Source organism: Pteronotus mesoamericanus, unplaced genomic scaffold, assembly GCF_021234165.1.
Source record: "Pteronotus mesoamericanus isolate MK-2021 breed Mesoamerican mustached bat unplaced genomic scaffold, CSHL_Meso_final scaffold_54, whole genome shotgun sequence".
Classification (NCBI taxonomy): domain Eukaryota; kingdom Metazoa; phylum Chordata; class Mammalia; order Chiroptera; family Mormoopidae; genus Pteronotus; species Pteronotus mesoamericanus.
This window is the reverse complement of record NW_026555321.1, coordinates 12,204,334-12,220,682: the sequence shown is the minus strand read 5'-3', so window position 1 is coordinate 12,220,682 and position 16,349 is coordinate 12,204,334. Positions and strand designations below refer to the sequence as shown.

The 16,349-nt window shown below is 42.8% G+C and overlaps 1 protein-coding gene across 2 annotated transcripts in view; it reads left to right on the top strand.

Annotated features, from left to right (window-relative positions):
- Window positions 1-4,730: 4,730 nt before the first annotated feature.
- NR1D2 (nuclear receptor subfamily 1 group D member 2) overlaps window positions 4,731-16,349 on the top strand; it is a 37,406-nt gene continuing 25,787 nt past the window's right edge. For both annotated transcript variants that reach the window (XM_054595257.1, XM_054595258.1), the window contains exons 1-2: window positions 4,731-5,056; window positions 15,469-15,735. In XM_054595257.1, the coding sequence (XP_054451232.1) occupies window positions 5,041-5,056; window positions 15,469-15,735 (283 nt within the window). In that variant the 5' untranslated portion in view covers window positions 4,731-5,040. The remainder of the gene's footprint in view (window positions 5,057-15,468; window positions 15,736-16,349) is intronic.

Below are 16,349 nucleotides of genomic sequence, written 5' to 3'. Positions count from 1 at the left end.
TAACAGTCAGAATTGCCTGATCCTTTAGGTACTAATTCTGAGTTTCTGTTTCATTGTTTTATGGAGTTATTTTATACATTTAATTAAAAGTCTTATTTTTAATTTTCATATCTTTAGTGCATTATTTGTCATGAATCCCTGTATTCTGACTTAATCAATGTGTGTCATTGCATCCTCATATCATGTAATCAAATATAAATATGGTAATTTTATTAAGGGGAAAAATACATATAGACAAATTTTGGAATTTAAAATAAAGTCAAACTTTGATGCAGTATTGGGGGTGATAGAGAAGCTAGTACTATAACCATAACAATAAAGAAAAAAAGAGCCTGGAGGAAGGCACATCAAAAATATGATGAATAGCAATAGCAACTGTTAACATGTGATGATATCACTGCTCTATGACATACAAGGTGGTCTGTCCAGAAAGTATCCATCCATGCAATATGAAAAATAGAGACCTTTACTGAAGATACAAGATACAAGAACTGTACATGGGACAATGATGCCTCAGTCCCTTTCAAAGTAGGCACCTTGGGTCCTCACACAGTTCCCCCACACACCGTCAGCTGTCCCGTTCTATTTTCCTGAATCTCACTGATGGTCTGAAATCTCTTCCCTTTCAAAGGTGATTTTATAGTAGTCTTGGGAAAAGCCAGAAATCACAGGGCACCAAATCTGGACTGTAAAGGGGCTGAGTCACCTGGGTGATGTTTCGCCAAAAAACCGCACAAGACGTGAGCGAGTGTGTTATCATGATGAAGCTGCCAATCACCAGTTGCCCATAGCTGGGGCCCTCTGAATCATTTGAATAGTTTCCATGGAGGCATGTTCAAGCTTAACGCAAAATTTTATGCAGATTCATTGCTCTACTTGCTCAGTCATTTTGAATGCGATGGCCACACAGTAACACAAGCTTATTCAACCGTGTCTATTGCCCCCACTGACTAGTACAGCGACATCATCATTGTTCATAACTGCGCATTCCAGTTCACTCTCTTTGGCTGACAGGTTACATTGGTGTCATGCAAATTGTCCTTATTATATTAACAATGGTTAGACTTTTTCCAGACAGACCTCGTATATGCTGTGTATTCTTGTGTTTTCAACATTTCTCTCTTTTAATCTCTTATAGGCACTGGTAAATGTCGACAACCATAGCCCATAAAAAGGTGCTTTGTGGTCTTCAATAATTTTAAGAATGTAAAAGGGTTCTGAGACCAAAACGCGTGAGAACTGCTGATCTAGAGTGCAGAGAAGGTAAGATTTAAGTGGATGTACTGTGGTATTGTGAACTAAAATATTCACTGGAACATTTTTACATGAAGAATGACCTTAAATGTTTTGAATTGGCCTTACCTTTAAGAAAACTCCATTTCTACCTCCTTCATCCCCCAATACCTCTCCTTCATCCAGGTCCTCATACTGCAGTGCCTCACTTGGCCTGTTTTGCTTGATCTTGGGATTAGAGGACTCCAGTATTTAGGTTCTTCCTTCCTTTAGCCACACCCAGAATGACCTATCCTGTGTTCAGTTCCCCAGGGCTCCGGTGTTACTAGAATATAGGGGTTAATGAAGTAATTTTCCCAGGAAATAATTTGCATTTTTTTAAACAGATGACTTTTGAAGACACAGCCACTTAATTCAACAGCATTATTATTTTGGTCAGGGGAATGAGGAAGGTGGAGTAGGTAGAAATCCACTATGAATAATTTGAGATTTTTATAGACTGAGCCATAGACTCCACAGGATTATTAACAGAGGCTCCTTGGAATGACAACAGCGAAAGGCGATTTCCACTACAGCTACAGCTCTTCAGGAGTGCTCAACCCGGGTGCCACTCAGCGTCCTCTTGTGGCACGGATGAACCCAATGTGTTTCCAGGGGCCAGTGGTGTGGCTAAGGACTGACCTGGGTTACAGCTTTATAGCCTCTGATAGTTACCCACAAAGCCTCACAGGAAGAAGGTGATCTTTAAAAAAAAGTGAGGCTCATAAATAGATTTTATTTCATAGGCATTATTATGGAAGATAGCATCTTATTTCCTTTGCAATGGCATATTTCAACTTTCACACTTTTCCTTTTCAAATTTAAATGATAGTGCCCTGTCTTTCTTTTTAAAAATAGACTTTATTTTAAAGAGAAATTTTAGGTCCACAAAAAAATTGAATGGAAATTACAGAGTTCCCATATTCCTTCAGCCTCTCCCACTATAAACACACACAGCCTCTCCCACTATCAACATCCTGTACCACAGTGGTACATTTTTTACCACCAATAAATTTATATTGACACACCATAATCATCCAAAGTCCATAGTTTCTATGATTATTCATTCTTAGTGTTGTACATTTGAGATGTGTCCACCATTGTAGTATACAGAACAATTTCACTGCCCTATAAATCATCCATGCTCTGCCTCTTCATTCCTCCCTCTCCCCTAACCCCCAGCAACCAATGATATCTTTTACCATATCCGCTTTTTGCCTTTTCCAGAATTTCATATAGTTAGAACCATATAGTATGTAGCCTTTTCAGAATGATATCCTTTTATGATTTCTATTCTGCCTTCTAGGCTGTTCATATTGGTCTCATGTTACCTGTGCAGAAGCAGATGGTACTTGATACATAAAATGGAAAAAGCAAGCAACAAAGTGCAGTCTGGGGAACTCTTGTATCAGCATCACATATGGTAATAAAGCCCTGAGGTAGGGCAGAAAAATAGGACCACTGTGGTCAGAGAACTGTGTTTAAAGGGTGGCATGAGAGCCTTGGAAAGAGAAGTAGAGCTATGGTTTGTGCTGGGCTTTGCAGGTCAACCTAAGGAGTTGGATGTTTATCAAAATGCAGTAGGAGGCTATGGTAGGGTTTAAGCAGAGTAATCAGGTCTCATTTGCATTTTAAAAAATAACAGACTGGAGGGAAAAGTGACTATAGGTGGATACAAGGAGCATTCCCCCCCCCCCCCCCCCGCCCCCGCCCCAGCCCTGTTACAGAACTATTATAGCAGGCCAGACAAAAACTGATGGTGGTTTCATCTAGAAGAGATTTTCAACTTTTTTCATTTCATGGCACACATAAACTAATTACTAAATTTCTGTGGCACACCAAGAGATATTTTTGGCCAATCTGACAAAATAGGTATTTTTCATTCACTCACATGAGATGGCTATTGTTGTATTGGCTATAGGTTTTTAATTTGACAATCTATGGGAAAAGAGGTCAGTGTCCCTGATTAAGTAGTCAGGTACTGATTGCATGTTTTCAAAATTCTTGTGGCACAAGGGTTGAAAAATCACTGGCGGCGGTGCTGAAACTGGCCCACGGGCTTCATATGGCTCAGGACGGCTGACTGTGGCCCAACACAAAATTGTAAATTTACTTAAAACATTATGTTGTTTTTTTCTTTTCCTTTTTTTTTTTTTGGTGATTATGTGTCACAATGTATTTAATATGTCACCCAAGACAACTCTTCTCCCAGTGTGACCAAGAGATGCCAAAAGTTTGGACAACCTTGCTAGAGTAATAGCAATGCAAATGGTGAGAAGCACAGAGCTTAAAGACATACTATGAAGGTAGAATCGCTCATATTTGTTAATGAATTGAATGAGGTATAAAAGGGGAGGGGGAGAACTAGAACCTGAGAACACCCTAAATTCCTGGTTTCAGGAACTAACAGATTTACCGAAATAGTTAAGATTAAGGTGGGGAAGAAACCTGTGTGAGATGGAATAGTGATGGAGGGAGGAGTGTTGCACATGTAAAACTATCTTACATATTACATTTCCCTCAACATTTTACACTTAACATTTTGAAAGAGTAATTTGGAAAGAATTTTACAGTGAATACCCATATACAACATCTACAGCTAAGATCTTACTATATACTTCTATCCATTTATGCATGCCTCCATCCATCAGCTCTTCCTTTTGTAGTGCATTTAAATCGCCAACATCAGTGCCATTCTCTCTGCATACCTCAGCACCAATGTCATTTGGTTCGAGTTTTTTCTTTTGATGTAAAATTTACATACAAAGTGAAATGCAGAAATCTTAAGTGCGCATTGAGTTTGGACACATACATATATCTGTCTACATCTTAAATTTGAGATGCCTAGAAACATCAATAGGACAACCAAACGTGTTGCTGGATGCAGAAATCTGGAGCTCAGAAGAGAGGCCTCGTTTGAAATGTGAATTTGGCAATCTTCAGAACGTAGGTCTGTTCAAGGTACGGGGCTGGATGAAATCACCCAGCGCATGAGAGAAATTGGCTGTGTCCTCAGAGTCCAGCCTTTAGAGGTCTGTCGCGTGGGAGAGCGGGATCTAACGGGGAGGTCAGGGGTTAGGCTAGCCCGAACCAGGTTGGCACAACCCGGGGTCCTGAAAAGCGGGTCTGTTCGGCGCCAACGGGCGGTCCTCGGTAGCCATCCTAGGTGACTTGAGGTTCGGGGCAGCAAGCCTGTGACGGGGGCGTGGAGGGAGCTCCCGGCCCGAGGCGGGAAGGTCAGATGGGTGGAGGGGGTGGAGAGGAAAGAAGGGATGTGGAGAGCAGGGAAATAGACAAAAGAAGGGGAAAGGGGATGAAGGAAACTAGGGAGAAACAGGGGAAAGGGAGGGCACGGGGGAGAAAGTAGGGGAGGCGAGAAGGCGGGGAGGAGGCGGAGTCGCCGCAGCGGCCAGCGAGGGGCGGGCGGAGGGAGGGGGGTGTGTGCGCGGGTCACATGGTCGCGGCTGCCCTCCCCATCAGCCGCCCTCGCTGCCGCGGTGCGCTGGCTGCAGGAAGCCTCCGCGCCGCCGCTTTTGTTGTCAGGGATCCCGCGAGGATCGCCGCTTGCCAGCTGCCGCCGTCGCCGTCTCTCTCTGCAGCCTGCTCTCCGGCCGCCGGTCCCGGGCGCCCCGCCCGCCCCGCCCATGAGGGGGCCCCGCGACCACCGCTGCCTCCAGCCCGGGGCGGCGCGGCGCTGAGGCGGAGGCAGAGGCGGAGCTGCCCCCTCTGCGGGAAGCAGTCGGCCTCGGCCCCCTCCTTGAGGGCATCATGGAGGTGAATGCGGGTAAGAACAGGACTGTGGCGGGTCGGGGATGACGGAGGGGACGCTCGGATCCTGCTGGGGCACCTCGGGGGGCGGAGGTCAGAGGTGTCCCCAGGCCCGCGGGGTGAGCTGCTGCGTGCCGCGAATCCTCCTCAGCCTCGGTTCCCATCACCCCCGCCCCGCTCCGTCCCCCGGGCCGCCCCGCGGTGGCCCTCACCGTTCCCTGCAACGCCGCAGCGCGGCCCGGTGGCGCCGGCCCGACTCCCCCCTCACATGGCCGGGCCGCGCGAGCCACGTGCGCGCTGTGTTTACGTTCTGCGGCGCGCGGGCGCCGGTTGGCTGGGCGGGCGCGTGACGCGGCATTACATAATGGGCGCTGAGGCGGTGGCGGCGGGCGGGGACACGTGAGGCCGCTTGCCTCTGTGACCCACATTCCCAAGAGCCGCAGGGACACGTGGGGGCGGACGCGCGCGCGCGCGCGCGCCGTCGGGGAGCGCCGCTGCCTCCCGGGAGGCCCCGCCCCTTTGGAACCCTCGGAGCTGTGACGTGGCCGCGATTCCTTCCTCCCCCGCGGGGTTGCACTGTGCGGAGGAGGCCGCGCGTGCGCCAGCCGTGAAACCCCGCGGTCGCGCGGCTGTGGGGAGGGGTCAGACGCCGCAGTGCTTCGGTCTCTGCGCGCACCGCTGGGAGGTGACCCCGTTGCGCTGAGCCGGGGCCGGGCAGACAGACGGGCGGCAGACCTTGCAGATACTGAGGAGGAAGTGCGGGGCGAGGGCTGCTAGAGGCCGAAGGGGGTGCCTGCGACAGGCGTGAGGCTTCCGCGTCGCGAGACCCTCTAAGGAGGCTTAGATGCTTACATCCCGAGAAACGCACGGCAGATGGTACAACACCCGCCCTTGTTACGAGTTTGCTTCACTGTTCAAAAATAAAACTGTTTTCGTCTAGGACTCGACCTGTCTTATCTTAAGTCATAAAAACCGGCTTGAAAATCCCCTTGGGCTGGGAGTCTTACTGTGAATGGGTCACACCCATAGCTAATCATTCAGCTCACGCCTGTGGTCTGGATGACTCAGATTGTCCTACGTGTAAGCGGCTCTTCTCTGAGACCTGTAAGATTGATGCTTGTTCATTTCAGTTGATTTTTTCAAACCCTTAGTGATCTTAACTGAACCTGATAAGCAGTTGTTTTTATGAATCTTTTTCTTGTTACATTTCCGGTTACAGTGCCACAGAACAGTACTTTGCTTCCTTCTCCCCTTCTGTCTGCCTACAAATGATGGCCTTTATACCTGAGGCCAGTGAGGTTACAGAAGCCAGTTTTTAAGTTACTATATGCGTGCCTTGATAACGAATGTGTTGTGAAACGTTTTCCACGAACAGGAAAAATAGAGTCATTTTCCAACTGTATTTTAATTACTTATGGGGGCCTACTTTTAGCCTTTGAGGATATTTTAAAAAATTAGATAAGCTGTCATGGAATTAAACTCTTACTTGATAGGATCTGGAGATTACCAGGATCAGCTTCTTTTAACCCAGCTTTGCAACCTCATATATGGGCAGGCTCAGGTGATTAGAAATTTTTCTCTAGATTGAACCTTCTTGGGACGATATCACTGATCATAATCTTGCCTTTGGAGCTACAAATTATAAAACTAACTTTGGTGGACTGTCTTCTCTCCCCACGTCCCTTGCATTTCCAGTTTTTATCCCTCGTTTCTTGCACTTTTTTTTTTTTTTTTTCCCCTGATTATCATCCTTGTTGCCCTTGGGGCTGTAGCGCCCAGAAATGAACAGGCTCCTGTGGAAATGGTTGGACAGTTACCAAGTTCCATGTTTGGGATTCTGCTGCAAATGAATTCTCTGGCAGGCTTAGCTTTTGTAGCATATTGCTTTGCTGACTCACAATAACCTTGCAATCAGTTAGGACCTTTTCATGGGAATTTTTGAAGCTAGTTTTCCATCCAGTGTGCGGGTAATTGTTTGACTTTTAAGTACAGAAATTTGCAATTGTTTTTCTTAAATTTTCTCTTGTTCCTTGTGGCTCTAAGTTCAAGCTGTGACAGCTGTTAGTATATCAATAATTTCTGCTATCTGTCTGTCAGAGGGAGTTTTGATAAGCATTCCCTTTTACTTTCTTCTTCAAATTGTAAATATTGACTAGGGTGGGGCCAAATTCATTGCTGACTGGCACACCTCTAACCTTTCCCTTTGGGTTGATATCATTGTATTAGTCAATACACATTCAGCCAGTGACCAAGTCATTTAACTGTCCTACAGTTCATGACATATTGTGTCTCTACCCTCTCTGTGTCTATTATAGATGTGAAATGGAAGTGGCAGAGATTGACTCATACATTGTGTCACAGATAGTTTTTTTTTAATTTATTGATATTTTTAGAGACAGAAACATTAATTTGTTGTTCCACTTATTTATGCATTCATTTATGTGTTCATTGGTTGATTCTTGTTTTTGTTTTTTTTTTTTAAGATTTTATTTATTTTCAGAGAGAAAAGGAGAGAAACATCAGCCAGTTGCCTCTAGAACGCTCCCCAACTGGGGACCTGGCCTGCAACCCAGACATGTGCCCTGGCAGGGAATTGAAGGGAATTGCAGGCAGGCACTCAATCCTGTGAGCCACACCGGCCAGGGCCATTGGTTGATTCTTGTATATACCCTGACTGCAATCTGTGGCATATTGGGGATGATGCTCTAACTAACTGAGCTACCCAGCCAGGGCGATCACAGATAGATTTTGATTTCATATACTAGGTCCTTTAAATAACTCATTGCATAAACTTGTTAACCCTGGCTGTAATTAATATTTTAAAAATTAGGAAAACATTCCTACAAAATTTATTTATATCTTTACAAATCTGTGTTCTCCTGTGTTTCTCCAAACTTGGAAAGAAAACATCAGAGAGAGACAATGGTAAAGAAATCTTCATTTGGAAAGAGAAATAGCACAGCAGCGGAAAGAATCAGATGTGAAGTAGGAAGCTGCTTGATTAGTCAGTGGAGTTAAGGGATTCAGAAGGTAGGGTGGAAATAACCTACAGAGAAACGACTGGGTCATATGACACCTTCAAAATGGAAGGAACTAAGAACAGATAGGGAGGCTTAGTTTTATTTGAATTATTTTAATTGAACTACTTCAGTACAATGATGGTAAAATAATGATCACTGGTACCTTGAGCATTTACATGTGTTACTACTTTGTTACCTCATAATTCTGTGAAGGAAAGTACTGTTGTTACTATTTAAAGATGAGGGGCTAATTGAAGTAATTTAGGCAAGTGGTGGAGCCAGATTTGGAACCCACAAAGTCCACTTGGGAAGCACAAACTAATTGCTCTGCTGTTTGAAGGTATATGCACAACGTGGTGGTCCTGTCTTCTTGGGAGTGAAGGAGTTACATGGATCCGCTTGGTTTGCAGTGGCATAGGGTTATATCTGGTGGAAAAGGGCAGGTGTCCGCAGAACCTCCCAATTCAGCATTCCACTTTTTTAATACTGTTAGTCAATCTCTTTTTTGTTTTTGTTTTCCAAGACACTAGATTACACTTGACCTCCTCTTCCAGCAATTTACATGGAGACAAAAACACAATTTTATAAAATAAGACCTACTCTGTTTCTTGTCACTGCATTGTTTGTTATTTTTAATAATCTCTTAAATGGTACATCATTTAATAATTTACATATTCTTCAAGATCCCAGTTATTGTCACCTTGGCTGTTTGCCTCTCTTGATCTCTGCCTTCTGTAGTGCTTATGTGCTGTCCTTAGCAGTTCACAATATATAAAACAGTGCTCACATTGCACTGGGATGAGTGGCTGGCATAGCTGTTTCCCCACTTGGGCTGTTGAAGCTTTTTAGGGAAGGGACCATGTTGTTTACTAGACTCCTGACACTCAGGACACAGTTGGAAGTTGAGCGTTTCAGATCCTGTGAGTAAGAATTATTAATAATAACCCTTTAAAATGAGAAAACTAAAGCTCCTTAATGGTAAAAATGTTTTGCTCTTAAGTTATAAGACAAAAAAGTATATTCATGACTTGAACTCAAGCATGCATTCCAGGATGTTGGGCAGTGGGAGTAGGAGGGTTTTGATGATGGGCAAGCCTAGAATTGAGGTTAAGAAAACCCCTGCATATGCAGGGACAGTGAGTACTTCCCAGTAGGACAAAATTGGATATTGACTTCTGACTTGTCTAAAGTCGACCACTGGGTAAGTCCTAGCCTGGGAACCTGGCCTAGCTCCAGGGTCCTTTTCAACTGAAAATAGAGACGACTGTGCCTCAGCTAATTTTAGCTTGAGGCATCTCAGAAGTGCATTCTGCCTGATGCTGAAGGTGTTGGGACATGCTGGTTCGGGGATTTTACCTTTCTTGCTTTATCATCAAGAACTGTGTGTGTAAAAAGCACTTTAATAATCCTTGTTTATGAATACCATTTCATTTCAGTCTTGTAATAAATGGCAGGTGTTCCCATTTATAGACGATGACTCAGGTTTAGAGAGATTGAAAGTGACTTGTTTGCCCAGGTCTTCTCAGTAAGGGATAATAGTCCATCCTCTGGAATTAGATAGCTTTGACTTTCAACTCTGGCCTTGCCACTTTGTAGCTGTATTATTTAATCTTTCTGAGCTCCTCATCTATAAAATGGGATACTGGAAATTAATTCAGAGGGTTCCTGTGAGGATGAAATGCGGGGTGAAATTGGGTAATTTCATTCTCGACATTCATTAGGTTGTTGGTTACTTGCAGTTTTCACTTTCTTTTCTTCATTGTGTTGAGGAACTACAAGATGTACTCTGTACCTTACAGGAAATTAAAATTTAACCCATTTGGGTTGTTAATCATGTTGATAGATTGGTAGCAAGAGTAGATGGTATAAGACAACTGAGTCAGTGTAGAAGGTCTTGCTAGGTGAATGTAGCTGCTTTTAGATGGGTCATCTTTGATTTCATGATGGCTGGCAGAAATTCTTGCTGTAAATGATTGTTGAACTTCTAAAAAGGGGAATAGGATCTTAACTGGATTGATAATAGCTCAGTAGTTTTCTTAGGCTTGATTTTGGAACTTTTGCAAAGGAAAATGTGTTTTGGGTTATAATAGTACCTTCCATTGTTCAGCCAGTGCTTTAAATTAGTTCTCAAGCCATCAGGATAGCGCTGATTTCTAAGTTTTTGTGTTTTTTTTTAAAGCTGCGGTAGTCCAAAGACCTTGTGAATATAAATGGCTGACTCAGATGGTGGCCCTAGGAAAGTTTTCTAAGGAAAACTATCATTTTTTCATCTTTTACTTATCTTGAGATCTTAGGAAGTGAATTTATTACTGAAAGTAGTAGGTTAGAGAAGATAAATAGTCATGAGACCTTCCTTTGGGAGTCTTTTCAGGACTAAGAGTAATATTTTTCTTTAGAGTCTTTATATTTTCTTTATATTTTGAGTGGAGACATGTGAAAAAAGCAACAGTTTGTTAACACCTGAAATTTCTAATGTGAACTTCAGATCTCTTTAAAGTTTTATGAGAACAGGTGGCACCTAGTTTTTACCTGGGAACATGACATTTGATAGGTTTCCAGCTTAAAATTGCTTCTCTTTGGATTCATAGTATATTAAGGGTAGGTGGCAGTTATGTCAATGAAACATCAGCCTTCAAAACTATAGGCCAGGATCAGAGACTTGCAGTCAGGGTACTGGCATGGGTAAACAGCTCACCTCCTCGTACAACCACATCAAAATTATAACTAAAATATAGAACAGCCATCACTCAGAATCATCAGAAATTGAGCTGAATGTAAGTCTGACAACTACCAGCCTGGTAGGAGGGGTGGAGACGTGGAATGGGCTGGTTCCGTATCCATGTGTGGTGGATAAAAATTTGGGAGGGACATACCAGGAGTGAGGAATCTGAGCCCCAAACCAGGCCCCCCCAGCCCAGGGTTCCAGTGCCAGGGAAATAAGTCCTTATAACCTCTGGCTGCAGAAACCAGGGGGGATTGAGTAGGTGGAAGAAACGTACAGAGTCCCAAGCAGCTCCCGTTAAAGAACTCATACACAGACTTACTCAGATGCCCTCGCTCTGAGCTCCAGCACTGGTGTAGAAGCTTGAAAGGCACCAGTGGCATACAAGGAGGAACTAAAGTGTCTGGCATCAAGTGGGGAGTGGGAGGATAGTTTTTGCTCACACAGAAAGGTGGGCAGAAGCCATTGTCCCTTTTTGAACCCTACTCCCACAGAGTCACAGAGCCATAGAGCCAGCAGGCAGGTGCCATATCTGAAACTTCATCAACCTGGGTAACACTGTCCCTCCCTGGAGATCCCCTGAGACTGTCCACCCAATTATGGCTCAATCAAGCTGTTAACGATGGCTTTTCCATATGAATGGCTGGTCTTGGCTCATGCTTTACAATTTCCTAAATCCTTTCAAACAAGCAACAGCCAGCCTCCGGGAGCCTCCAGCCCCCATACCTCTTGGTTAAGTGGCCTGGTCCTGGCAGTAGCAGTAGCCAGCCTAGGTTCATAGCTTTGCTTTTCATGGGAATCTCTAAGCCCAGCACAAGAGGCAGCCATCTGTAGATTGCTTTATAGCTCATGCAGGGTGGCTCTGGGCAGAGTCCAGGTGGGGACTGACCTTGGCCTGCATCACCTGGGAAACCCTAGAGCCTGCGTACCCAGTGGACGGCTACAGACCATGTCAGAGTACACCACCCTGCCCCCTGCACAGCTGATCCTCCATGGAGGGTGGAGGTTGGTCGTCAGTGGTCACAGCCAGTCTCTGCAGCTGACTGGCCTGGGTAAATCCCTCCCATTGACCTGCCAACAGCAATCAAGTCTCAACTGCAAGAGGAGGGTGTACTCAGGCCACATGGAGGGCACATATCGAGTACCCAGCTTAGGTGATAGGGGAGGCTGTTCCACTGGATCCCTACAGGACACCTACTACATTAGGCCATGCTATCAAGACAGGGAGTCAGCAGCTTGACCTAATACATAGAAACAAACACAGGGGGACTGCCAAAATGAGGAGACAAAGAAACATGGCCCAAATGAAAGAACAGATCAAAACTCCAGAAAAAGAATAAACGAAATGGAGATAAGCAATCTATTTCAGATGCAGAGTTCAAAACACTGGTTATTAGGATGCTCAAGGAACTTAGTGAGGACCTGAACAGCATAAAAAAGATCCAGTCCAGAAACAAAAGATATACTAATTGAAATAAAGAATTATTTACAGGGAAACAACAGTAGAGTGGATGAAGTGAGAATCAGATCAATGATTTGGAACATAAGGAAGCAAAAAACAACCAAAATCAGAAAAACAAGAAGAAAAAAGAATCCAAAAAAACAAGGATAGTGTAAGCAGTCTCTGGGACAACTTCAAGCATCCCAACATTTGCAGCAGGGGTACCAGAAGGAGAAGAAAAAGAGCAAGAAATTGGAAATCTAGTTGAAAAAAAACAATGAAAGAAAATTTTCCTAATTCAGTGAAGGAAACAGACAATAGTCCATGAAGCTCTGCAAATGAAGAACATTTTTATAGATGCCAGATAGGAGGAGTGTGGGGGGGGGGTTGGGCGAAGAGGTGAGGGGATTAGGAAGTACAAATAGGTAGTTACAGAATAGCCATGGGATATAAAGTACAGTATAGGAAACAGAGTAGCCAAAGAACTTATACACATGACCCATGAGCATAAGCAGTGGTGTAGGGATTGCTTGAGAAAGTGGGAGTTGTTAGATGGAGGGGGGCAAAGGGGGAAAAATTGGGACAAGTGTAATAGCATAATCAGTAAAACAATTAAAAAAAAGGAAACTGTAGGCCAATTTGTGCTTGAATTCACTGGTTGTAGGCATTCTAAACTTCAAGTTGCAAAGAATCACCTGGGGCACTTGTTAAAAATGCTCATTCCTATGAGTGCCTTCTCTCATCTGGGCAGAACCTTGGAAACATGTATTTTGGAAAAGTATCAGGTGGTTCTGATAATATGTATTCAACATAATCTCTAGAGAATGTGAATTAACTCAAAGTTAGGAAGCTTTTTATCCTTGTGTTTGAAATCTTAGGACCCTTTAGATTTTAAAATCAGTGGTAGATGAAATTTTTATTATTAAAACTGCTCTTGGTTACTTTTTCTTCCATTGAGTACTAATGAAAGTACTTGGCTGGTGTGACAGTGGCTCTCAAACTGTACTGTGCATCAGCAGCACCAAGGCGATTAAAATTTCTAATTCAGTAGATCTGGAGCAGGGCCTAAGAACTTGTATTTCTAACAGATTCCCAGGTGATGCTGGAGCCCTAGGTCCATGGACCACAATTTGAGAATGAGTGGTTTATAGGTAGGGACCACATTACAGGACAAATACTAATTATCAAATTCTGGCTTCATTCTGGGCAGGTGATAAGAACATGCTAAGAGGATTTGGGAAGTGGGTCAGTCTATAGAAAGAGCAGATTCACACCCCAGCTTTAAGGCTGATACACAAGTCATACGCTTAAAGAATGGAAAAGTAGATGGGATTTTTCACGTTATTTAAAACTCAAGTACACTTAGTTGCTCTTACACATATTAAATTTGTGTATGATCAACACTGCTGTGTTTTCCTTGGCATAGTAGGCATCTGTTTCAACATCTCTTCTGGATTGTAATCAAACTGCCTGAGAGATGTGATTGTACTTTACTTCTCCGGGGCTTCCCAGCCTGGATATAATAGTTAGTACATAAATATGTATTTGTTACCTAATTTCAACATGACAGACTGAAAGTGATTCAAAGACTAAAACTCTCCTGCCTCTTTTTCTTCTCTGTAAATGGAAACATTTTTCTGTTCTTTGGAATTGTTTTGGCATATTTTGGTGAGAGAGAGAGAGAGAGAGAGAGAGAGTGTGTGTGTGTGTTTCTTTTAAATGACTTACAAAAGTGTGACTTTCATCTAAAAAAAAGATTGGAGAGTCATTTCCCTTTAGCAGAGAAAGTTTTATTTCAGAGTGAATGCTTGAATTGTAGTTTTTACTTTGGGAATGTACAAAATTCTCCACTTTCTAAGCGTAGTCATCTAGATTATTGTCAGAAATGCAGTTTTACTGGCAACTTCCTAGTAATATTTTATACTATTCTGGAATCTCTCCTGGTTATTAGATGTGGGCTTCACAAAGGCAGAGAAGTAGGTCTTCAAAATATTTATGACGGGCTTATTCCATGAAGCATGTATGGAGAATTAAGAGACACTCTGTACATCTAGGTGCATATGGTCTAGTTGAGAAAAAGATGGAAACAAGTGAACAATAGGTTTAAATAAGACCTCAGGACAGAGATGGAAGAGAGATAACTTTGCATCTGATACACATTGAAAAAGCCAATAAATGTTTGTTGATGATGGAGAGAAGAGGAAAAGAAACTACAATAGACTTTGGCAAAGAATATGAGAATTTCTTGTTTGGCCTGGGATTTGGAAAAATAATATATTTGGCTATGACATTACTGTTGCAGCATTTTATCTTTTTGAGTGAAGAAGTTTGTAATTACACTCTAAAAATAATTTTAAATGCTATTTCTTAACCTGGGAGGTATACAGTCTCTAAGGTGTCAAGACCAGTTTTCAGAGGGGTTGTGGAAGTTACATTGATAAAGTTGTGAGTAGTGTTTTGAGAGTAGCACTGTGAAAAGGGCATTAACTTCAGCCTTAATATTACTCTCTGATAACCTTTATTCTTTTAGCCTCTTGAACATTTACTGTAGTCAGTCAAAAGAGCAAGTAGTGAGTCTGGATTCCTTAAAAGGTGCTTAGAGATAAGTATGTCTTCAAGTCAGAAGTAGGTGGAGAAAGGGAGAGTGGAACTGGGGTTTAGTGATAGTCATAGAAGTCTTCGGGGAGCATCAAAACAGATTCTGGGAGCAATAATTATGAAAGGTTCTCCATTTTGAGATAAATTACTTTATCCGGAGTTCCAAATGTTACATTTGTTCTTGATTAACCTGTGTTTTAGCCAAGCGATGGGGGAGGCAAATGATGAATTCACTGTTTCCAGGATTGTGTCATATGAAGGTACAACGAAGAGACAAAAAGAGAATCAGAACCAGATTTCTTCACAGCCAAAACAGTTGGTTTAAGCTGTGGATTCACTCAGGAAGGTCTTTTATTCCTTTTAGGAAAAGATTGGAAAATGGAAAACTTAAGGTTTGGATTTGCATATGCTGAGAATAACTAAGCCAATCAGAGCCTTCTCACTTTTTAAATCAATGGGAATTGAATGGGCTTTGAACTTTGTGGAAGCAGGAAGAATAGTAGGAAATAAGTTATTTTTCTTCTTGGGATAAGTTGACATTTAATCAGTAACCAATTTCTAAATTAGTGACTTTACTGTTCAGAATTATAAAAAATAGAAAATATATATTATCATGTATCTAATTATCTGATTTCCCTCTCTTCTAGGAGGTGTAATTGCCTATATCAGTTCTTCCAGCTCAGCCTCTAGCCCTGCCTCGTGTCATAGTGATGGCTCTGAGAATAGTTTCCAGTCCTCCTTCTCTTCTGTTCCGTCTTCTCCAAATAGCTCCAATTCTGATAACAATGGTAATCCCAAAAGTGGTGATCTCTCCAATATTGAAGGCATTCTGAAGAATGATCGAATAGACTGTTCTATGAAAACAAGCAAGTCGAGTGCACCTGGGATGACGAAGAGTCATAGTGGAGTGACAAGTAAGTTACTTCCGTTTTCTAAAGGTTGGTGCCGTTAATTGCAACTGGGGCTTGCTTTATCAACTTTTCATTTGGGGTATAATTTTCACTCCTTTCTGGGTAATCATACATAGTTCATTAGTTAGGTAAGAAATCAGTGATGGTTTTAGAAGTCACAGCCTCTAGGGGTTATCATAACTGATTATTGCCACTGAATGAAATATGTGGTTATGTACTGTGCCTTACCACATTTCCTCTAGGGTACCCCCTTTTGCCACATTTTCACAGTTACCTTTCTTCTGGAAGCCAGTACTGAATCTGGTTTCTAAGACAGAGTGCTTACTCATTGTGGGAAAGGTTTTTCTTCCATGAAGTTGGAGCTAGGAACATTGGAATTAGGAAATAAAGCAGGATTGGAATAACCAAATGAGTAGTGGAATTTGGACCCCTAAGTGGGTGTGGAGGTAAGATGGGCTGGTGTAGGAAGGAGTATCAGGAAGGAATAGGACCTACTTGATGCCCGTAGGTTAATTAATGGAACTCTTGAGTATTTGTATATCAGCCTGTGCAGACATTGTACCTTTTATTGATTGGCTTTTCTGCTTGACTTTTTCATTCTTACTTTGGAGACTCGT